This window comes from Argiope bruennichi, chromosome 5 (assembly GCF_947563725.1).
Source record: "Argiope bruennichi chromosome 5, qqArgBrue1.1, whole genome shotgun sequence".
NCBI classification, from domain to species: domain Eukaryota; kingdom Metazoa; phylum Arthropoda; class Arachnida; order Araneae; family Araneidae; genus Argiope; species Argiope bruennichi.
Window position 1 is genome coordinate 129840054 of NC_079155.1, and position 24200 is coordinate 129864253.

Below are 24200 nucleotides of genomic sequence, written 5' to 3' on the forward strand. Positions count from 1 at the left end.
TTTCTCTTTGAAGGTTCTATCAATACCTCTGGGACGAGGAATTCCATAAGTGGTCTGTCATTGTAGTCGCTAATGAACAGATGCGAGACCACCCAGATGAAAAGTTCCACCATCTGGCTATCTCGAGGAGATTAGTAAGTAACAGCGACGACACAATGAATCAGTACAACACAATGTCTTATCAATACTGGGAAACGGGGAATGTTACAACATTTTAAAGGTTCTCTTTTGGCTCACGAAAATATAAAGTGGACAGAAACTGTGCCTATAGTTTTGCTAGGTTTGCATATTCATATTAAAGATCTCAATGCTACTAGTTCTCAACTCGTATATGGCACTACGTTGCGTTTACCATCTGATCTTTTGAGTGACGATTCTACTGTGAATCCAACTGTAACACCCACTTATGTGACAAATTTATTTTCAATAATGAAAAAACTAAATCCAAGAAATCCTATTCTTCATGGAAATTCTAAATTTTTCGTAAGTCCATCCTTAACTTCATGCAGTCACATATTCCTTAGAAATGATTTAGTTCGACCACCATTAACTCCTCCTTATTCGGGACCTCACTTGGTCAAATCTCGGACAGATAAAAATTTTGTTATAAATATAAATGGTAAAAATTTGATTGTCACCACTGACAGATGTAAACCAGCCTTTGAAATTTCGGAAACACCACCAAAAGTAGCTTTGCCAAACGGAAATTTACTACAAAATAATAACTCTAAAAATTTAAAAATAACCAGATATGGCAGAGTTGTTCATTTTCCTAAGAGACTAAGCGAGGAAATTTAAAACATTTTTAAATTTTATGATTCTTGTTCAATATATTGTTATTCATTTTTCTATTATATTGTAATAATTCTTATGATATCATTTACTTCCAAGTAATTTTTGTTCCCTTTGTCACTGGGATACTTTGTAGTGAATACCTATCATATATCATATATACCTATTATAAATCATATATAACTATCTTAAATAATATATGTAAACTACAGGCTCCGTCGAGGCTGCGTGTGATGAAATTGCCGCACCGCTCCTCATCCGGGCATTGCTAAACAGCTATTCTCATACTTTTTTCTTCGGAACGCTTTTGCGCGCACTGCCTCGTAGTAAAAATCAAATGTTTCATTTTTTCAGTTAAAATGTAAATAAAATTATTTTATTTACAATAATTGGGGGTCACAACAAATACACGCAACCCTAATTACGTTCTCTTGAAACACGGAGACCAATATACAAAAAAAAAAAAACATTCTGCAAGCACAAAAAAAATATATTCGCAATATTTAAAACACGCAAATAAAGTTTTCGAAACAACAGTGTTAAAAATAGGTTACAAATTCGTAATAAGTTATTCAGAAATTATTTTGACACTGATTATTTAAAAGAGTCATAGGAAACATGATATGGAAATTTAAGTATTAAATAAGAAAATATGGATAACTTTCAAATTTATTGAAGTAAAAATTTGCTTAAATGAGGATCTGAATTGGATTAATTAATATTTTAACTATCAAAAGAGAGGTCTCATGATATGCATTGCTTAGAACCACAAAATGTGCAATTAAATAATTAAAAATATACAATTGCACAAAAACGTTTATGATAATTATCCATTCTTATTATTTTATAACAATAATGCAATTTCCAGGATGCAATTATAACATTATTATTATTTTGACGTATGACGTATTTTTCCAGGAGAATTTTCACTTTTCAGATCTCCCCAAATCGGAATACCACATTTTTGAAATGATGTCCGTCTGTTTGTTTATATACACAACAGCACGAAAGTGCTTTAAGCTAGACGTATGAAATTTGATATATGGACTTACCCAAATGTGTAGATTTCTGTCAAATATCGAACGAAATCTATTCAGAGGAAGCCGGTTGACAGATTATCCAAGTACAAGTAAACACGATAACTACAGTACGTAAAGAGCTAGATAAATGAAATTTGATCCACAAGTTTGACATCTAAAATGCATATCTATATCAAATATTGAACTAAATCTGAGGCGAAATTACCTGGCTACCGATCTGAATTTTCCTAGCATGTGAACGCGATAACTGAAAAACTAACTTAGATAAATAAAATTTTGCGCACCATTTTAGCACCTGAAGCTTTTATCTCTTAACTTTTGAATCTGTCCAAAAAAAAAACGCCTGACTTCGCGCCTAACTACGTTACGAGAACTCCCGTTTCGCTTAACGAGGTGTTTCGCACTGTCGGGAACGAAATGCGTTCGTTCAGCAAATTCCCATCAAATTTAGGTATGATTTTTCAAGCGAGTGTTAATGTTTTCATATCTAGTTATATTTGTAAAAGTCAGGAGCATCAGTCTTAGTTTTAATTCGATTTGGAATGTTAAGATGCTGCTCATATATTTGTCAAGTGGAAAAGTGGAAAGAAAAAATGTTGCTTAAATGACCTAGAACAGCATCTTTGACGATTGTTTTTATTTTATTTTAATTATGAAAAAAAAAATGTTAAAATTATAGAGAAAATTGCAAAATTTCATTGAAAGTCTTGTTGGATGTATTCAATTGGGTAAATCCAAACAAATTGCTTTTTTTTACTTTCTCTTACACGAAGCGTAGAGAAATTCTTTCTCGTATACGAAGCATATCGTAATCGTCGAAAAATTCGAACTCGAGATTGTGACGAATCTTCTCTTTTCAGACTACTCTCAGTTCTCGAAACACAGTTTGCGAAAACTATCTGTCGGCCGGTTGATCTGTAACACCGATCTCTTATAAACGCTTTGAACTAGATGGATGATATTTGATATAGGGTCTTTCAACCAAGTTTGTAGATTTTTCTCAAATTTTGAGCAAAATCTATTCAGGGGACGTATGTCTGTCCGGCTGTTCTAATATTCATTGTCAAGATAACGACAAAACGAAGAAATTAAGATGAATAAAATTCAGTAAGCGGATTTAACATTTATAATGTAGACACCTCATTTTGAAGAAAATCTAATAAGAGCTTGAACTTTGTCGGTCTGTATTTTCTGAGGCTTGTAAATTCGACAGCTGAGAAACACACTGACTTAAATATATCCGATTTAGCATGGGATTTTATGACTGCAATGGCAGTTCTGAATCAGATTGTGGTTTCAATCGGTTGGGAATCTTAAAACACACATTCGCATTTATTAGAGCGCATGAGAGGGAAAACCTCTCTCTCTGGTTTGGAATAAAACAATAATCATAACTGATTAATTATCACGGTAATTATTTGTAAATAAATCAATTAAAATCATAATCTATAATAGTCGATTAATACGATATCAGAAAGTAATCTGTCATTAATATTACAACTTAAAATCGTTCAATCAACGGTGGAGATTTCAAATGTGAAACCAGCTGCCTTTCTAACTTATTTTTAATAAGTAAATTATTACATACTCCTTCTGTAAAAAAATTGAACAATCTTATAAAATCTTGCATTTTCGAATCATTTTTGAATTTTCGGTCCAGCCAAACTAATATTTGTCATTGTGGCTCTGCAATGAGCAGCTGATACGAATTCTGAAGCTGTAACTTTAAAAGAAGTTATCTAATGTGCAGCAAATGAATCTAAGAAAGTGAGTACATTTGATACCTGTGTATATAACCGTTCTGACTGACATATAACGATTCATTTAACCGTTTTGACTAAGATATAGATAACGAGTTTCATTCATCCGTAAAACTTTTCATTTTTTCCATTATAACAATAAATTTAATAAAATTTTATTTGTCAATAAATTTTATATATAATATTCCACGCATCACCAAATTAAATCTGTTCCAAACTAAAAAAATCCTTAAAAAAATGATTTGCAGCTAAAGGATTAAAAACAGGAGCATTATGGCGGTATGCCAGAAAATAGAGTTGCATGAGGATTTGAGAGAGAAATAAATTGAACAAATCTTGTTTATAAAATGAATGATTTGTACTTTTTTAATGTTACAAACATCTTGCTAATGTTTTTCAAGTTCAAAAATGTAAAAAAAGGTTGATAGGGTTGCATTTATTTATATATTAGAAAACAACGAAATAGCTTTTAACCTTCGTAGTTGAAATGTTGATATAGATGAAAAAAATAAGTTTTTTTTTTTCTTCATATGAAATAGTAGAATTAAAGTTGTGTGCATTCATCCGGCTTAAAATCAATCGTGTTTCTTTACTGGAGTCAGTATGTAATCCCTTTTTTTAAAAATCATAATAAAAAAAAATAGTGGCTTATTTCTAAAAAAGTACCTATATATGATGTAAGAAATATTTCGAAAATTCCAACGGTAAAGACTCTGTTTTAAAGAGTGCGAAGTGTCTGTGTGTACATAAAGGTTGCTGGTGAACAAATATTTGTGCCATAAAGCCATTTCCATTTAAACGTGTGCACTGGTTATGATGTTTGCAAGCAATGATGCAATTAGAAATACTACGTCATTCGAGCACGGATTCAGATGCTATGTCATAACACAGATTTTAAAAAACCGCCATTGCATCCCAAATATTAAAAATTACATTTTAATTCATTTTGGTAGGTCTCAGAAGTTGCTTCTTAACTTATAAGTATCAAATTTTTGAAAAAGGGTAGAAATTAAATTTCTGTGCTTACAAATTTTTATTTTCTATAGGTCCATTTCTTTGGCTTTCTTACTTCTGAAACAGAAAGAAATTTTAATTTCATGATAATTTGTTTAAATTATATTTATAAATATTATCACTATATAATTAGAATATCATTCATATTTACCATAAAGTAATAAGAATATAAAAACTCTTTTGAGTTTTATTCTTTGGAATTTATTGGCGATTCATTTTAATTTATTTGAACATTTTGATTTCGTTGCATGTCCTTTGTGCAGTGAGTTTCATTTTTCTCATTTGCTCCATTATATAAAAAAAAATGAACAGAAAACTTAGAGACAGTTATTTTCAAATTAATTTCTGCCAAATCTATTTAAATGGAATTTTTTGGGATGTCTCCTCATGTTTAATAAAGAAAATAATTTGTTTTACTAATAAAACTACATTTTATAATCATTACACGAAATGTATCAATAGCAAAAGAAATAATTTCGATTAATACCTTCAAAGAAATACAAATTTCAGAATGCTTCTGCTCTTGTTTAAACTGGAATTAGAAATTCAATTATTCAATAACACATGTTGAAATGATTCAATCAAAAGTTATCTAAATCAAAATAAGCTATTTAGAAAAATATTTCAAAGAAATAAACATCTCTCACTGCTGAAAGGATGAATTTGCCAGCATTTATTGCTTATTTGGAGGCCTCACTTTGCTAGATTTTCATGTCCACTTCTCTAAAATACCTATTTTTTGTGGTAGGATAGATATAGATTTACTTTTCTCATAAAATTCGGTTTATAATGCTTCGATACAAGCAGTGAATTTTACAACGTTAACCTGATAGAATTCAACGGCGTCTGCAGTCTTGCAATGCAACTGTGATCGTTGTGAGACTATGTCGTTGCAATACTATGAAATATTTTGTGATTAAATAAGGCGCGTGTCCAAGTTTCTTTAGAAAGCCCAGGATCATTTCAATTTAAAAATTAGTTTTGAGAGTATGACACCTCCCTTATGCATGTGTCGCAATTGAGAAGAAAAAAAAAATGGTTGTTAAAAGACTTACTATTTTATGAAATGTTGAATGAGAAAAAAAACCCAACTTTACTGCAAAAAATGCAATTCTGTAAATAATAAATAATTCTTTAAATAAATAAAGTTGCTAGCTACACATGCGTCAAATAGAATATATACAAGAAAAAACTGCTTTATATCGTTTGAGTATAGAATAATTTCAAAAGCTTCTACTACATTTCGAAAATTCTGGGGCTCTTTTCTTTTTAAGAAAGAATGAATGCAGATATCACCTGCTTGGTGTTTTCCTCGACATTGCGGATTTGTGATGCTATGCATTTCCATCATTTCATTCCATATAGAAATGTAAATCCGACTCTGCCCTAGTGATTGGTTCTCGCCTTTCTGGTAAGAACATGCGCTGCTTGTCATGGGGGCTGTTATGCTTTGTCTACATGGCCCGATGTCTCGGTGGCCGGATCATTCACAAAACCCAGTTCGCTGTGATTATTCAATAGAACATCTTCTATTGAATTATTGCCTTGACTCAAATATGTATTGTAGTTTTAAAAGTGAAATTATCTTTTGAAGCTCACTTGTAAGAGATCTTGAAATGGGTTCATGGTTGGAAGATAAAAAATCATCTGGAGTATTCTCTTCCAGATTTTCTTATTTATTTTTGCACGTTTTGTATTTAGATTCACCATATGAAAAAACGAACTAATTATTTTAATATTTTATATTAAAAATTTTAATATTTTAATAAATATTTTATAAATATTTTAATAAATATTTTATAAATATTTTAATAAATATTTTAATAAAATATTTTAAATATTTTAATAAAAATATTTTAATAAAACAACATCTCTTCTTGATTATTAATTTAGTTACAAATTTGACACTCATTTACATCTTCGATGACACGATTTATATTAATATATATGCCTCTAATCCTCCGAGGGATTGAATGAATGCCTTTTTTTAACTCGCGAATTGACAGATCTTTAATCGTTAATTGGATACAAAACTTGATAGGCATCTACTCTTCTGATATTTAAAACCATTGAAAAATTTCATCCATCCAGCTCAGCGCGTTTGTATATCTTTGTATTCATACATTTATAAACGGGTATTGAGACATTATTCTCTTGAAATTATTTGATAAAAATGTGCATTTTTGTGCAGAGAATGCATAGCAAATGGCATAGTTCTGATTTACAGAATATTATCTTGATCACAGACAGACAGAAATCATTTCAAATATCTGTTTTTCGATCTTAGGGAAGAACAAAACATGGAGACTCATTTAAATGTACGTGAGAAAGTAGCACCACTTTTTCTTTCTACCCAAATCACAAAAAGTAAGATGCCTATTTTCCTTATTCATCTCTCTACTGCTATAAGCTAAAGCACAGGGTGAAACGATACCATCTACTTATTTTTACACTATCACCCACTGCCCCGTTATATCTATTTCAGGCTGAAACAAAGTGACTCGGATGCAATTAAGTTCTTTTTCGCCTTGAGATTTTGTGTATCACGATGCTCTACAAAAGAATCTTTTTTTAACTAGCTGCATAACAACCTTCCTAACGAGAGAGAGTTCCTTCAATTCGAGCAGAAGGAAAGGTTTTCGGTCGAGAGAAAAGAGAACGACGTCGCAATTTTGCTACTCCTGCTCCTTTTCCACGCCAGGCGAAGCCAGTTTCCATTTTTCTTCGCCAATCCCGTTTTATGGTTTCTTGAAATGAATATGTTTTAGATTTATGATGCCGTAAGTCGGACGTCTCTTTTGCGAGTGTATTTACTGTGAGAAGATGAGAGATTACAGATGAGGATGATGAGCCTATATAGAGAGAGGTCGAAAATTTATCTAATCTTTACAGCTACACAACTCTCATTTGTTGCTCTATAGATGGAATACTTACTTCAGAGGATCGTTTATTGTTAATAGTTGAATGCAGAATAGATCGTCACATTCTACACATTGACTTGCAGAACGAATATTTTTCGCAATTGTTAGTTCATTTTCAATCAATTATTGCAGAAATGGCCGATGAGAAGTGTTCGGGTATGTATTCACTTTTATGACATTTGAAACGGAATATTTTTGTTATAATCAGTATTTTCATGATATTACATTTTCAACAAGATATTAAAAAGGAAATAATCATTGAAAAATCAACGCAACGAGTATATTTATAATTACTTTTTCATTAAAAAAGTTTTTTTACTTTTAACTCTAATAAAAATGATAACCTGATTGCCATTAAATTCTGGTGCTTGCCATAATTTGAAATAATTAATAATAAAAAAAATAACTGAATGATTTTGAAAAGGACAAAATATTGGCTTTAAAAATAGAGAATTTTTAGTTCTTCGGTGAAGTAAGCTAGTAGTTTATTTTTATTTATTAGCTTTTTAGCGCTAAAGTCCTGGTGATGTATCCATATAATTTAGGAAAAACAAAATGGATCATTTTATAATTTTAATTTTTTGAAATTAAGATTTTTTAGAAGGTGGAAATTCTAATTGCGGCACGCAGTGGAACTTGGCAAATTTGAACAACTATTCTTATGGAATAAAGTAAAAATCAACTTATCCAAAATTTCTATTGAAGAAAAAAATGAAACTAAAAACGACCCTGGAAAATATTTAAGCAAAAAACGAACAATTTTTGAGCAAAAAAGGACAATCAAAATTATTTTTAACCATTAATCGATGCTGCTTATCTCGCAGACCACTTGAGTATGTTTTACATTAGAGCGATGGCTTTCGTGTTTTTTTATTGATTCTCTCAGACGTCGAGGAAAAAGAGAATTATTAACAAAAAGAGAATTATTCACTTATTTCTCAGCCAGAAAGCTACAATTCCGATCGCAGCGCCCGAAATCATTAAATTCTCCATTACTTTTATTTGAATTTTATTTGCATTGTATAATATTATACCGTAACTACATAATGGATTAATTTGTAGCTCTAATTTCCTCTGGGAATTAATAATAACTTTCTAAAAATTGGTGTATTTAATACTGTACATTTTCTATTTTCATGATGTCTACTACTAAGAGCCAGTCTCTGTGACGGGGAAAATTTGAAATAACTATGGAGAATGTTTTACTAATATTTAGGAAGTATGTACATAATAGATACAATAGTAAATATGTTTTATGTATTTAATTTTATGAATTAATTTAAAAATCGGAGATAAAACAGCAAAAGAAACGCGATTTCAGAAATTCCCTGCTTCTAAATAAATAACCTATAATAGCTGCATCTAACGGAAGATTAACATCTAACAGTCTTAATAAAGAATTCATAATTTATTAATAAATAATAATCGTCTTTAATAACAAATTAAAAATAATTATGATTTATTATTTAAAAAAAAACAATTTAATGAAGGAGTCGCATTCAGTGCTTTGAATACAACAAATATGCCATAAAACTGCAAAATAAACGAATACTCCGATTCCCAATTGACGCGCATATAAATATTTTTAAAAGTAAGAGTTTTGCTCCTTTTAAACCTTATTATATTTACATGTTGCGTTCAATGACGTGCATGATTAAAACAATCAAATAAAACTCTCTGCGCAGCATTTCGTTGCATTTTGAGTATCCAAATGTGACTTGATGAGAAGATATGCACATAAAAAGGATTTTAAAATTTTAATTTCAACTGTGATTGATTTAAAATAATATTTTCGAGTTTATTATTAAATATATCATGTTATTATATTTTATTTATTTTTATCGTATATATTTTGTCGCATATTTTTCCGAAATATTATTAACATTTTTACTTATTTACTTCGGAGCATATTATGGCAATAATAATAACAATAAATCCTTTTTACGTCACTTTAAATTTTAGATTTTCAACTCTAACATTTTATTTCTGTACAAAATTTTTTTTTGTTTAGAAATTTTTGAATAGTTTTTAGGTTACTACAACATTTTTCTTTTTAGTTATTGCGTGGTATAAAAAAAATTTATTATTTTTCTTTTGTGTTCACATTATCGCTTATAATAAATTTTTCAATGGAATGAGGATGGACGAATCGCCATAACCATAATTACGGTGTTTCGGACAAACAGTTTGAATTTCTTTTGGGAAAGAATTGTCTACATGAATTGTCTTGGAATGAATGAAGGTTCTTAAAATTATTCACTTATGTTAACTGAGAACACAAGTGTGTATGAAAACGGACATGTCAGCAATCGGAAGCAATGTAGAAATTGAAGCCATTTTTAGTTTTGACTTCGAATTTGCGAAGTTGAAATCTATATATAGACAATATTTCAACCTAACGCCAACAGGAAATTCAAGGAAAGGGAGAGTAAATTCCTACGAATTCTGAATAAAAACGCTCGAATTAACTAAATATACTACCACATATTGCATGAAGAAATGTCAGTATTTTTTTTATTTATGGTATTTTAATTACAATCAAGTTAAAATATTTCTGTAACAACTTAATTTCTGAAATGAATATATCAAGAAATATTTGACTTACTTTATTTTAAGGATTTTACTTTAAATTTATTAAAATCCCTCTTCTTTTCAGTATTGATTGAATTCGGTTATTGTTTACTAGCCTCTGTGCCAACTTTTATCTTAATTGGAGTAAATATACACACTTTAATCACTGCTCAGTGCCTAATTCCTAATCCTGTAGATATCAGCATGGGTTAGGAAACTTAAGAAAAAAAATGTTTCAACTTAAAGATCCATATTTTATATTGTTTACATCCATAAATGTTATGTTGAAAACTTACAGAATCTTAATTTTTATACAATCCCCGAGTCCTGTCATTCATATTCAGTAAAATTTCATTCAGACATTCATATCTTAAGCAAAGAGATGCGCATTCTTTTACGATTAACTGGCTCGAGTTATGGAACTTCGGAAATCTCTCTTTTAAACAGTTTCGACAGCTGGATGCCTTCATCTCAAAAGCGCTGTTCAGAGGTCGCATGAAAATTGAAATTCTACATCAATGCGTTATTAGGCTTAGATTTCTTTCGACTACTTGACGTGAGGATGCATTATTACTACTTCGAAAAGTCTTTTGACACTACATTACTTGCTTAGAAGAAATTTAATAAGTGTTATTTCTTTAGTCATTTTATTAAGCTTAGCAGCGAGTCATCCCTAAAACGTTTTTGGTAAATAGATCTTGCAAAATAAGATATAAAAATTTTCTAACTGGCAGTTAGCTGAGAAGTAATAAATATTCTTAATAGTGATCATTCATAACAAACCGGAAGAAATAAGCGCACTTACGACTGATCCTTAAGAATAAAATTTATTGTTAAATGTATTTATCAATTTATTTCAGAGGAATTTTTTTTTTAAATGCTGGCATTTTTCATCACAAAATGAGGGAATTTCTAAGAAATGGATATAAATGTTTAATTTAACTAAACATTGAGCTACTTCTTGCCTTTATCGGAATGGCAACAATAAGGAATATATTGAAAAAGTGTTGCAGTCCTATTATAATTTCATTAATAACATATCCTCCCTATTTTTGTCTTGAAACTTTTTTTAAAGAATTTCAAAAACTACGACTCTTGACTGCTCAGTACCTTTAAAATGAAGTTGAAACAAGCACAACATTATGAATACGAAGCAATTGAATTTGAGGAACAGCCTACTGCATTAATAAAATGTGTCATGCTTCAGAAAATAAAATTGAATTGAAATATATTTTATTCAAAATACTGAAAATCAGATGTAAAAATATTTCAAGTCTGCGGAAAGAAATATTCATTCGTGTCTTCTTGTTGAAAATATCTGCATAAGTTGAAATGAAAAGAGAAATAATAGCAAGTGTGGATCGTTAAAAGATTCGCTTAGCGCGTGAGGCACGAAAAGGCACCAAGAGAAATCACGAAGCAACAATTTCAGGCGAATCTGTTTCAACAATGTTGCATGAAGAGCCAGAAGAAGTTGTTTGATATTTCAACTGAAGTTTGTCAATTATTGCAGCCTAAGTTATATATATATATATATATATATATATATATATATATATATATATATATATATATATATATATATATATATATATATATATATATATATATATAAGTGCTTAATCTGATCCTTTTTAAAATATTTTATCATCTCGTAATTAAATGATTTAGTTCTTTTATTCTTGTATTTTATTGCATAGGCTATGTTACTTTTACATTTTTTTTAATTTTTTTATTTATTTATTTATTTATTTTTTTGCGTAAAAGTTGAATATATGTTTTACGCGATTGAGTTGAATGTTTAAAGCTGTAAAAAATCTGCAATAGCATTTTTAATTTAGTCTAAGCACTTTATATATTCATTACCTGGTCATTTTCCATGAAATAAATTTTTATACGATTCCGCATTTACTTGAAACAGCTATTGCTCCTGAAATAATTTATTGTATGTTATATGAAGTCAATCATTTTTTTACTTACTTTGACTAAGGGCAGATGAATTGCACAAAAATTTAGATTTCATAACTATTTTCAGTATTATATTAATTCGACCTAAACAACATGATATAAAATCGTCCTTTGAAGTATTTTCCAACAAAAAGTAGTTTTCAGTTCGGTATCTTATTTCCAGCTTAAAAAATTAAGTGTCAGGCCATTATTGAATTAAACATACGTCTTTTTTTTTTCTTTTCGACTTCTGTAAAAAAAGTTTTGACAATTTAATCTTACATTGCTTCTATATATTTTTTTTTTATTTATTTCATTATTTTTAAAAATCGTACCCAATATTTCTTAGCCTATCTCAGACTTCGTGCTCAAGCATAAAATGAAATGGCGAGAGTTAAGATAGTTTCATTAGGTTAGAACTAAATTTAAAAAAAACGTAAAGAAAATTATTTATAGTTCCACAAAAATTTTGCGATTTCAATAAATTAAGTATAAAGGGATATTTAATAACAATTTCATATCTGGTTAGTTTCCTAAAAAAAAAAAAAAAAAACTCCCCCTAAAAAAATAAAACAAAACAAAATAAAAATTATCGCTGAATAATACCTATTAGTATTTTTCTTTTTATCCAAAATCGTAAAACAAAAAATTAAATTCTTTTCAATAAGTACCAATCTATAATATAATTGGGTTTATGAGGGTCGCTTTTTAGAAAAAGAGAAATTAAAATTAAATTTGAAATCAATATGTTGTCTCAATTATTCGATCATATTTTCGATCTCAGGGCAGGAAATGTGTTCTGATATAATACCCATTCCTTCTTTTTTTCCTTTTATTCTGACCGATAGCCGTGCACAAGATACAGGTTGTTAACAAAATAATAGAAACACACAAATGAATAGAAGAATCTTTACTCATACGGTGTAGGGTCAGCTTTGGCATGAAATGTAGCTTGGATTCACCTGAGAATCAAATCATGCAAGTGATGAATAGTGTTTAGAGGAGTACTGTACCATTTTTTATGAAGATATAGTGAAAATTCGGGAGAGATGCCAGTGGAGGAAATCGACTCCTGACACTGAAGGCTCTAAAATATATCATAGCGGTTTGATTTTTTTGAGATCGAGGGACTGTGCTGGCCAAAGTAGATGTTTCATTTCATCCTCTTGCTCCTCAAAACACGACTGGACACATCCTGCTGCATGTAAAGAACCATTATCATCCGGGAAAATCCCATTTCTTGCGGGAAATCAAAGGTTGGACCTGGCCAATGGAGACTTTTTTATGTCTATGGCACTAATGTAGAAGACGTTGGGCATTAACAATTTGTGAGTGTAACTCGGGAATCGCTATTCTCAAGCAAATGTTCTCTTTATGAAGGTGCCTCTTAACTGACACTGGAGAATCCAGATGCTCTGCGCTGAACATCACAACCCGCTTCTATACCCTCCATCCACTTCAGACGTCGTGCTTTTAGGAACGCCTGGGATATCTCGATTACTATTTAATAAATGCTCACGAAGCGTATTCTTGAATGCTGCTTATATTCACAGGCGTCTCCATTCTCTTGATAGCCATCTGTGTAATGGTGTGCTTTGTACGGGCAGCATGCAATTTAAAGCTGCTCTAATAGATATATGTATGCATATATATTTAAAATCAAACAATATTTGGAGTTATTTAACAGCCGTAGCTACACACATTTAAAGACTGCTTAATATGCTTGTTTCAGCTAGCATATAAATGCTTGTATTCAGAAATTTGATTTATAATGATATACATTTTTTAACTGCTATTGATTCTTCATGCGAAGAAACCATATTTTTTTATAAAGAAATATTACTTTATTTCATAATTTTCACAAAGTATGTCACAAATGGACGCATCTTTATGAATAATCGCTTCAGTCATATGAAAAGCAATGTTTTCTTTGATAAGACATCTGCATCAAAATAAAGAACATCCTGAATTCAGAACAAAATGTCTTTTGTGTAATCGGAAATAAATTTTGATTTGATATCTGCGGCTGATACTACAGTTTAACGATTCCGTTGCTATATATATATATATATATATATATATATATATATATATATATATATATATATATATATATATATATATATATATATATATATATATATATATTATTGGAAATAAATAAAAAAATCAGCTTTTTCATTTACAAATACAGAAATTTTTATACGTAAGTATATGATTTTTAAACCTGTTATTAATTCGTTTATCCTTTTTTTCGAATTTTTCTGTAATTTATATACTTATAATAAAGCTCAATGTGTGCATGTGTGTGAGTGTTGGCGCTATACATGGCAGACCGTTAGATCTACAAATGCCAAATTTGGCAGATGTACACCTTGGAGGCAGGAAATGTGCACATCGCAGCGATTTTTTTGAATTTTTAATAAGAATTTTAATTAATTAAAAATTAGGCGAAATTTTGGAGTTTTTCCGCTGTAATTTTCGAAAATATTATCGCACAAATTGAATTTTTACGTCAAGTTAAAATTCAAAAAATTTTGTTTTCAATAATATCACTGTTTCACCTATAAATTAAGTTTCTATTTTAATGAAGTTTTTTAAAATTTTAATCATATCTTTCAACAATTTATTTCCCACAAAATGCACGAGCTCATTATGAGTGAGAGGGAAAAATTAGTTTTTATTAACGTGTTGCCATGACACTGAAAAAAGCTCAAATTAAATAATAAATTAACGTATACTGGAAATTAAATTTAGAAAAGTGTCATTTTTAGCATGTCTGTATGAAATGAAATAAATATAAACTATGATATTTTCTAAAAAATAAATGAAAGAAAAACTTTTTCCTTGTCACTTTTTATAATATCTATATTATTAATTCTATAAATCAGTTTTGTTTCAGGCAAATTTGATTTAATATAGGTATATATAGGATATCCAGTCTAATCAGGGACCAACAACTGCTTTTTAACCTTTAAGATTAGCCATTATCTGTTAATAAAATGGTCTTAATGAAATAAATAATTATTTTTTATGTACTTCAGCCAATAAATGTTCTGCTAAATTAAGAATTTTAAAGTTTCATTCAGATCCTGTTTTGTGAAATATATTTAATAAAATAATCTTGAGACACTCATATTTTAAAGGAAAAAAGTTCCACTTTTTTACAATGAAAATATATTGAGTTATGAAAATTTGAATGTCTCTATTTTACAAAAACACGCGATTTTAAACCCCTCTATTGACCATCTTGAAGAAAATAGCTAACTCGAGGATTTACTAACTCGATTATCAGTCTCGAGGATTTTCCTCGAGCCTGATATTCTAAAATAATCAAATTGTTGATTGTCCTAAAATAATGATATTCAATACATTGTAACTTTGATCGTAATGTTTGTAATCGATCGCAACTTTGTAAAGTTTGTTCGCAGGAGATTGAAACGTTAGATCGTCGAAATAATTTTACTGAGTGATTCATAAAATCGAAGCACTGAATAAAATTTAGATTTCATAATTATTTTCAAAAATGTGCTTTCTGTTTGAAATAAAATACCGAATTTAAATCCTTTTGAAGGTAAAACTGAATTTTATGGTGGAGAAGATTTTATTGAATAGTTCTTTGAAATATTGGGTAAATTATCAAAAAATATATTATGTTATAATATTACAATGATGAATGATACGATTTGAAATAGTCATAATTTTAAAAAATATGTTTGGTTTCAGTAAAAAAAGTTTTCGTATTTATTAAAACCTTATCTTATACATTTCAAATTCAAAATGAAATCTTACAGCGGCTGAAAGCCAATTAGGTAGATGTACAATAACAGAAATATCGTAAGACGTCAATAATAATATAAATTATGCTATCACCGAAATAAGAAGCTAAGAAATATTTTGCCAAAGAAGCTATGAAGAGACCAAGATATATAAATATTTAATTGAAAATTTTCGGGAGCATTACTCCTGGTGAACCAGCTGATCGCCAAAGGCGGCTAGTTAATAACATATTTGCCAATCTCTTATGCATTTGCTAACTTTATACATTTAATATCTACAATGTTATTTGATCAATACAAAGTCGATGAAACTAAAATAAAAATCCATAAATCCGAGAGACCGTAATAAGAGAAAAAAAATTTTTTTAAATAAAAAAGAACAGTAAGGATCCATTTTAAAATGTAAAATTTTTAATAGAAATAAATAATAAACAATCTCATTGGGTAAATTATAATACATTTTGATGAATTATTATTTTTAAAATAATAATCTTAATAAAAAAACGAGTAATTTTAATAAAGACAATGCAGAGTGCTTTAAATATAACAATTGTGCTATAAAAATAAATTGTACTTTTTGCAATTAATATATTCAAAAATTTTAAAATTATTTTTTAATGTTTTTTACTAAACATATTGTGCAGCAGTGAAGGCCCTTGAGATCTTAAAAGCTCAATCGTCAGGACAGATGGCACGGCAGTAATTGTGCAGAAAATATTGATAAATATTAAACAAACAGTACCTAATACTCTATATACAATAATTGTGCAATACAGTTCAAAATAAATAGTGCAATTCATATTTAATAAATTCAAAATTTCAAAATAAATATATTATTATTATTTTTTATTAAAACATATTATACAATAGTGAAACCCAATGAATGAAAGGCCTTAAAAATGCCATCACTGAAGACTAACGTATTTGTCTAAAAATTTAATCAACAATTTTTTTTTATCTGACTTCGAATGAATCCGAATAAATTTGAGATGCTGATGATATCGCATCCTCATTGTTCTGATTTTTATCATATTCTACTTACGATATCCACATTTTCAGGAATGTCTGAAATGAATACTTACAAAATTTGTAAAGTTTCCTGCAAATGTGTTCAAGTACTATAAAAGTACAGAATAATAAAACCAACCACAAATGTTCTCTTTAACACATTTACTATTATTGTTTTTTCATTTTTAAAATCACTTCTGTAATTTATATCTTAATCCTCTTTATAAATACTTTAATGTTTTCTTTTTGCAAAATGGAAAAGGAAAGAGATTTCGACTTTGTAAAAATATTTTTGAAAATATAACATATATTTATTTGTTACGGTTCCCGAGACTCTAAATGCTTTGTTCATATTGCTCAAAAATACAAAGGCTTCTTTTGTGAATTTTTCTAGAAAAGTTTTACATCCAGTGGCGAAACAGCTGTTTAAATATTGAATACAAAAATATTTGAAGTTTATAGTGGTAAGAATGACTGCTGCTTTGACAGAAAAGCAAAATCTGAAAAATAATGTGTTTTTCACGATATAATAAAAAATTACCTACCTACATTCTCTCCTTCTTAATTGACTGATTTGTATTCTTCATTAGGTAAGAATACTTAAATAAAAATGTTCCCTGGGATCAGGGAGAGTTCCGGTATTTTTTTAAACAAACTTCAAATTCATATTCCTCAAGGAATCATTTAAGATTTATCATTTTCATTTTTTGTAGGAATTTCTTTTTTCATTCACATTAAAGAGTAGGACATTACTCAACGTCTGTTTTCTCGCATCATGCTCTTTTCAAGCATTAAAATTTTATTTGCTCTCTGAATCATTCCCATTTATGAGCTTATTCACGTGATATTTTTATCTGGTATTTTCTCCTTGAAACAATGCAAATCAATAATGCATTTTAAATAGTTTATTTGAACAAAGATTAATGACCAGATTAATTACTCTTAAATAATGTTGATTTCGTTACTGATGAACTTCAAATTGCATTGTATCAGTAGCTCTAATTTATAAAGATGAAAATATATCGCTCTCGTAATTAGTATAACTTAATGCACTCGCTCCCATAGTTTATGCATGCAATTTGAACCATTCAATTAGATGACCTCTTCTTTATTATCTCTTAACTTAAATACAGCAGGGGTTGACTAATTCGATTGCAGGTGTGAATCATAGACGAGTTACGTGGCAGTCAATGTATTATTTATATTATTTAAAATCTTTAGTGAAGTCATTACCTTAAGACACAGTCATGAGGAATGTATTTAAAAAGCTACAAAAGATATCACAGTACACTTTTCTAACCAATGGCGTTCCTTTATTATAGATATATATAAAAACATGTCTGTATTATTATATAAAAAGTAGAAAATATTTACTTTATATATAACATGGACAACAAAATAACATCTTTAAATCTTAAAACAATTTAGATTTTTTTTAATTATTTCTCTAATATATTCAAATATTCAAAGATAATGAAGGGTTTTTATTCTTATTAATATTCATTACTGTTTAATTATTTATTCTATTTTTTTCACGATTTTATTTTGACATCCTTATTTTTTTTAAAAAAAAACAACAACATGTTTTCTTTTTTTTTTGTTATCTTTAAAAATATTATTTTATACTTTCAAGTTCTAATATTTTTATAATTCATTATTATAAATATTATAGAACCTTAAAATCATTTTTTAAAAAATTCATTGTCAGATAGGATTACATGTTTGGTATAAAATTTAATTCAAATGAATGGATTAATTTATAATTAGGTTATCAGAAGGTCAAAATATTCTAGACATCACGAATACACAACCTTTACTGACTTAGTATACGAAAAGAATTATCGAAGACTCATTACAATTATTTATTAGAATTATTACCATTTTTTCCCGAACGTGAAATGAAATATGTAGGTTCAACTCGTAGTAGTTAGTGAGTTATGATTGAAATTAGGGCCGGCCATCTGTGGGGTCCAACGAATGTTATGCACCGGGACTCCACGATGAGAGAGCCCCTACATGATCAAGAACTAAAATAATGTTCTGAATAGTAATAGAGGGATGGAAAGAAGAGAGGAAAAAATTTAATAGAACAATTGATGGGTTTTGAAATATACGGAGTTTATAGATATATTACAGTTTAGTACAATTGTGCAACATATTATGTACATAGAGTACGATCATTTACCTCACCTACTAGGTTAAATTGCACCTATTACTTTGATAATTCATACTATAAAATGTTTAATACTGTGAGATCTACTTATGTCCATGCTATGGAAGTATCCCTCTGAGTGTCAAGACTCGGTTTCAGAAAAGAAAATTAGCCGAAAAGTAAGAAGAAGAAAAGCTAAATTTCAAAAAGTCATGAGTAAATCTATTTTCTTGTCTACGAAATTATTCTGGCAATGAAATTGCTTCGACTTCAGAAGTTGAAATTCAAGCTTCAACTGGCCAAGAAAGTTCCACAGAAACTACACAACTTTGCAATTAAATTGTAGAAACTGTGAAAATCCTTGAAGAACCGCATGTTTATACAAATATGATTGAATCAGAAAATATTGAAAATAATAACAAATGTGATCAAGTACATCTAAATGATTCAGGTTTATGACTTGAATCACTTATAAGCATTATAACTGATAAGTTTAAAATGTTTTGGGTTAAAAACAGACCTGTACAACACAAAAGAGTTTTTGCTAAAAATGATGATCATTTTCTACTACTTACTACTTTTTAAAAAAGTGCCAAATGGTGAAATGAAGTTTCGAACCTGGTTCATTCATTCAAAAACGCAAAACTCCATATTTTGTTTTTGTTGTACATTATTTTCCAGAGAAAATGAAAAATCTACATTATGTTTAGATAGCTATAATAATTGGACAGAGTTATCAACTGTGATTCAAGATCATGAGCTTTCATTTTTTTAAAACAATGTCAGAAATATTATTTTGCAGTTAAATCTCCAATTTATGTGAAAAGCACCAAATTCCCTCCTATCGGTAAGTTTTGGAACTATTTTTTTTCGCTGATTTTTTTTCTCATATCGTCATTAGTCCCCAAACCAAATTTTAGGGCTTTTCAGCCAATAATTTCAGCTACAGAGTTCTCTGAATAGTGTCAGTTTAAAAAAATCACTCTGTATTACTGAAACGATTGCATTTATATTCATCTATTGTTAAAACAAATCAAGTTAATATAAGTAAGGAAACGAAACGACTTAACTGACTATTTTAAAGAATTGTGGATATCATTCTATTTTTAGCATGTAATAATTTTCCACTTCGAGGAAACGATGAAGTAATAAGTAAGTAAAAGTAAGTAAACGAAGAAGTAACCCCTAATAATGGATTTTTTTTAATTCAATCGAATTTTTAAGTAGATAAGATTCTATGCTTATAGATCATATAAACAGAATAAGAAATTCTAACAATAGAATTGTGCATGATTTAGCACATACATCAAACGAACAAATTATTCTTGTGTTAGGGAATGAAGTTTTTAACAAAATTAAAGACGATACAAAACCAACCACGTATTACAGTATCCAAAAGGATTCTATTTCTGTATTTCCCATAAAAAACAAACTTCACTCTTTATTAGATATATAAATTTTGAAGAGGAAAGATTAAATATCAATGAGTCATTTATAGGGTTTATTGATGTGACCGGAGGAAGATTAGCAGAATTTCTATTGGAAATATTATGTGAACTTGATTTAGATTTTATGGATTGCAGTAGTGGACAGGCATACGACAACTGTAACAACATGAAAGGGAAATATAAAGGTGTACAATCCAGAATAATTTCTCTAAACCTTCATGCAATTTATGTGCTTTGCCTATCACACTCTTTTAATTCATTATTGTGATGCTTGTGATAATTAATTTGTGATGCTGCTTTCAGTAAAATATATTGTAATTTTTTTTAATATTGCAACGTTTATATTCATTATTTTCTGCATCGACAAAAAGATGGAAAATTCTACAAAAGCATTTAAACATTGCTTTTAAACCATTATTGGGAAGACAAAATAGATTCGGTTAAAATAGTATATATTGTTACAAAATTTTTCTATACAGCAAAATACCGTCGATCAATCGTAATGCATTTAATCTCTAATAGTTCAGCAACTTGCTTGCTTGCTAATCCTCTAGTCTTTTTACTCGTCGGCGACTACGACCACTCTCACACACACAATTTCCGCCGATACACACACTTCCTCACTATCTACACAACTTCTTACGATCCACATAACTTCCTCGCAGCTTCTGAGTGCCCGTATTTTATAGGCGGGGCTAGAATTTTTAGACCAATCAGGGCGTACCTCAGTGTATCTCTGTTATTACTGGATGGATCTTGAAACTTCTCGAACTTTCCGGTATTATCCATTTAGTCGCCAAACTCGCCAAATCCATCGCCAAGTCGCCAAATGCTCGTCAAGTTTGCCGCCAAGCTCTGAGGTCATTGACGCGGCACTCGCTCAGCATGCACAGGACAGATCTTACAATGGTCTTTCTCACGATGACACTATTCGTACCAGGTTGCAAAGTTACAGATTTGTAACAATATATAGTTTGAACAAACTTGTAATGCCCTAGAAGAATTTATTGATACAAATAACAATAATACAGCGTAATACAGTGTTTATTATATTCAGTACAAGAAGTGACATTTATTTTATATTTGATATTATGGTTTACAATATTGTCCAAAATTAATACTATCAATTAACCATTTCAAGTATAAACAATTGTTCTCGAATGGAATTTTAATTTAATCAATAAAATTAAAACTGACAACCAAAATTTAAGAGCAAAATTTAACTCATTTTTAGATGATTAGAGAGAAAAATTATATTTCAAAACAGCAGAAAATGAAATTATAGAAAAACAGTTTTTAACTCTGTAACTGATACTGTTATTGTATGGATAGAAGATAGATTTAAAAGTATTTCAAATTAATCACTGGTATAAAAATTTCATAAAAACATGAATTAGAAAAATGTTCCAAAAACTTGAACTTACAGCCTTATTTACATCCCTTTGTAACATTTTATAATAACGATGTAGATGAAAATTTATCCAAATAATTGTTTTGGTACGGGATTTGATTTGGAATGAAAGAGGTGTAAATAACGCACAAGACATATTGCAATACACATTTAAATAATAATTACTATGAGTTATTTCTAAATGCATTAACTGTGTTAAAACTTTCTTTTATTTTGCGAGTTACTATAATAAGTGCTGAGAGTTCATTCAGCAAATTAAAATGAATAAAGAATTGTCTTCGGTCAAGCATGTGTGCAAAACGTTTAAATGCATTTTCATATTTAAACAGTTGTGAATTTCGACTCTAGTAAATTGTGTCATACGAGTCGAAATTTTGTCAAGTTTTCGACTCATTCGATCTAGAGTATTAGCTCAGAAATTGTTTTAATATTGCATAAAGCTAAAGCAGTACAAACCCTCCTCGCTGTTTTCGTTTCAATGAGTGTTTTGAATTTTTTATAAAATTAATAAAATATTCACCAATTTTTAAAGTGGATTTCATAACTAAAATGAAACAAGGTACTTTATAAATTCCTGTAAACTTCAAAAATTCGCAATAAAAGAAATCGGGAAAACTTCGATTTGTCCAAATACGATCAGAAAAACACTGGATTTTTTGCATATATTAGAAGATATTTCCGAATGAAAGCGAAAGTGGAACTTACACTTAATATTAAGACTTTTATGCAAATAAAAAAGCACCACAAATAGACAGTGAAACAGAGTTAAATAGCATGACACTTTATAGTTATTTTAAAGTAAAAGAAGCTTAATGTGTTCTTCACTTAAAGTTATCAAACAAACGAAACAGTGAGGCCTCTACAGCTCTAGTGAAGTATGAAGACGTTGATGCCACCGACTGTCCGTCGATTAGCAGATTTCAGTTTTACTAAAGAAGCTGCGGATTCCCTGTATACATGAGACTTTAAGTATCCTCCCAACCAAAAATATGCACTTTCAGATCTAGTGATCGTGAGTGCAATTTTTTACTTAAAATGTCGGCTTATCACTGAATCTTCAGTTAAAGTGTTCAACGGGATTTTGTTGAGTTCATGCGTAAGGTGAATTGGGGCATCATACTGCAAGAAAGTGATACACAGGTAACACACACCTTTCCTTCAATGCAAGTACAATGTGGTTCAAAAAAGAACGTAACATATAAAAAAATAAGGAGCTGAGAATGAAAGATGCGGTGAAACTATACCCAGCAAACGAGGAGAATGCAGTGTCTCGGTCAGATACTCAAGAGGTTTTGATGTTAACTGGATACGACTGTTTTGTGTATTGGCATCAATTACCATGTTATAAAAAATGTCCACATGCCGTTTCGCGACCATTGTGGGTCACGTACCATTTATGGTAGCACTCATGTAGAAAAATTGAGTCTTTCACTTGTATTTAATGACGTATTTGTATCTTGTACGGATACAGACCCAAGATTTTGTGCAGAATCAGTGATTATAGAATTCTAGCTGCTTTTTCAGCTTCACGAGCACTGCTAATATTCCTGCTGATGTCTGGGCTGCCAGTTCTTCCGTGACCCTTTTTACAACATAGAAGCTATTCGCCCTTAAAGATGGGCAGCCACATCGTGGAAGATCCTCCACTCGATCCTTTTCCTTTAAATGTTGTACTAAATTTAGTATCCCATTCAGTGAAATATGCTTTATTAGAGTATTCAGTCCTTTCTCCGTGAGAAACTTTTGCAATTCAATGGTGTGGATTCATTATTCTTATAGAAAAGTTTAACCACCAAACTCGATATGGTAACGATAGCATGCTGTTGGAATCGAATGATGAATCAATTCCAGTTGTGTGTTTGATTGCTAACGTGGTTGCATAAAACGTCTCAGTATGACGCATAAGTGCTTTCTTTTGTTTACTTTTAGACTTAGACTATCTTTTTTATACATGGAAAATATCCAATATTCACTTGATCATATTCGCGCAAACATATATATATGTATGTGTGTGTGTGTGTGTGTATGTGTAATGATATTTTTAAATATAAATTCAACCCTATTGAATTTCCTCATTTTTATCTTAATTTAACCCATATTAACTTAATCCTAAAATGTTCTCTTATTTCCTGGTCCAATTCCAACTTCTTTTTTATTTAATTAATATTTCACGAGCTTTATAAAACTGCTCTAATCAACACTTTCACACGCTCCAAGTGAAGGGATAAAAATATTTCATGCTTTGCAAATTCTTCTATTGGGTGCTTAAATTTCCTTTGTCTATACATTAATATAGAAATCATTTTTAACAAGATTATTAAAAACATAAAAAAGATAGTATGTAAAGCTAAATAACA

The 24200-nt window shown here is 29.5% G+C and overlaps 2 protein-coding genes across 2 annotated transcripts in view; both read left to right on the forward strand.

The window, feature by feature from the left end:
- The first annotated feature begins 201 nt into the window (after nt 1–201).
- LOC129968410 (uncharacterized) lies at nt 202–798 on the forward strand. Its single transcript, XM_056082268.1, has one exon. It carries the CDS (start codon nt 202–204, stop codon nt 796–798), a length of 597 nt encoding a protein of 198 aa, XP_055938243.1.
- A 6354-nt stretch (nt 799–7152) lies between these two features.
- The window catches only part of LOC129968770 (cationic amino acid transporter 4-like), a 35748-nt gene continuing 18700 nt past the window's right edge, over nt 7153–24200 (forward strand). Inside the window, exon 1 of the mRNA XM_056083004.1 lies at nt 7153–7683. Within this exon, the coding sequence (XP_055938979.1) occupies nt 7662–7683 (22 nt within the window). The 5' untranslated portion in view covers nt 7153–7661. The remainder of the gene's footprint in view (nt 7684–24200) is intronic.

What these genes read in the sequence shown, in the direction of transcription:
- LOC129968410 (XM_056082268.1), top strand. Translation starts at nt 202, where the DNA reads ATGTTACAACATTTTAAAGGTTCTCTTTTGGCTCACGAAAATATAAAG.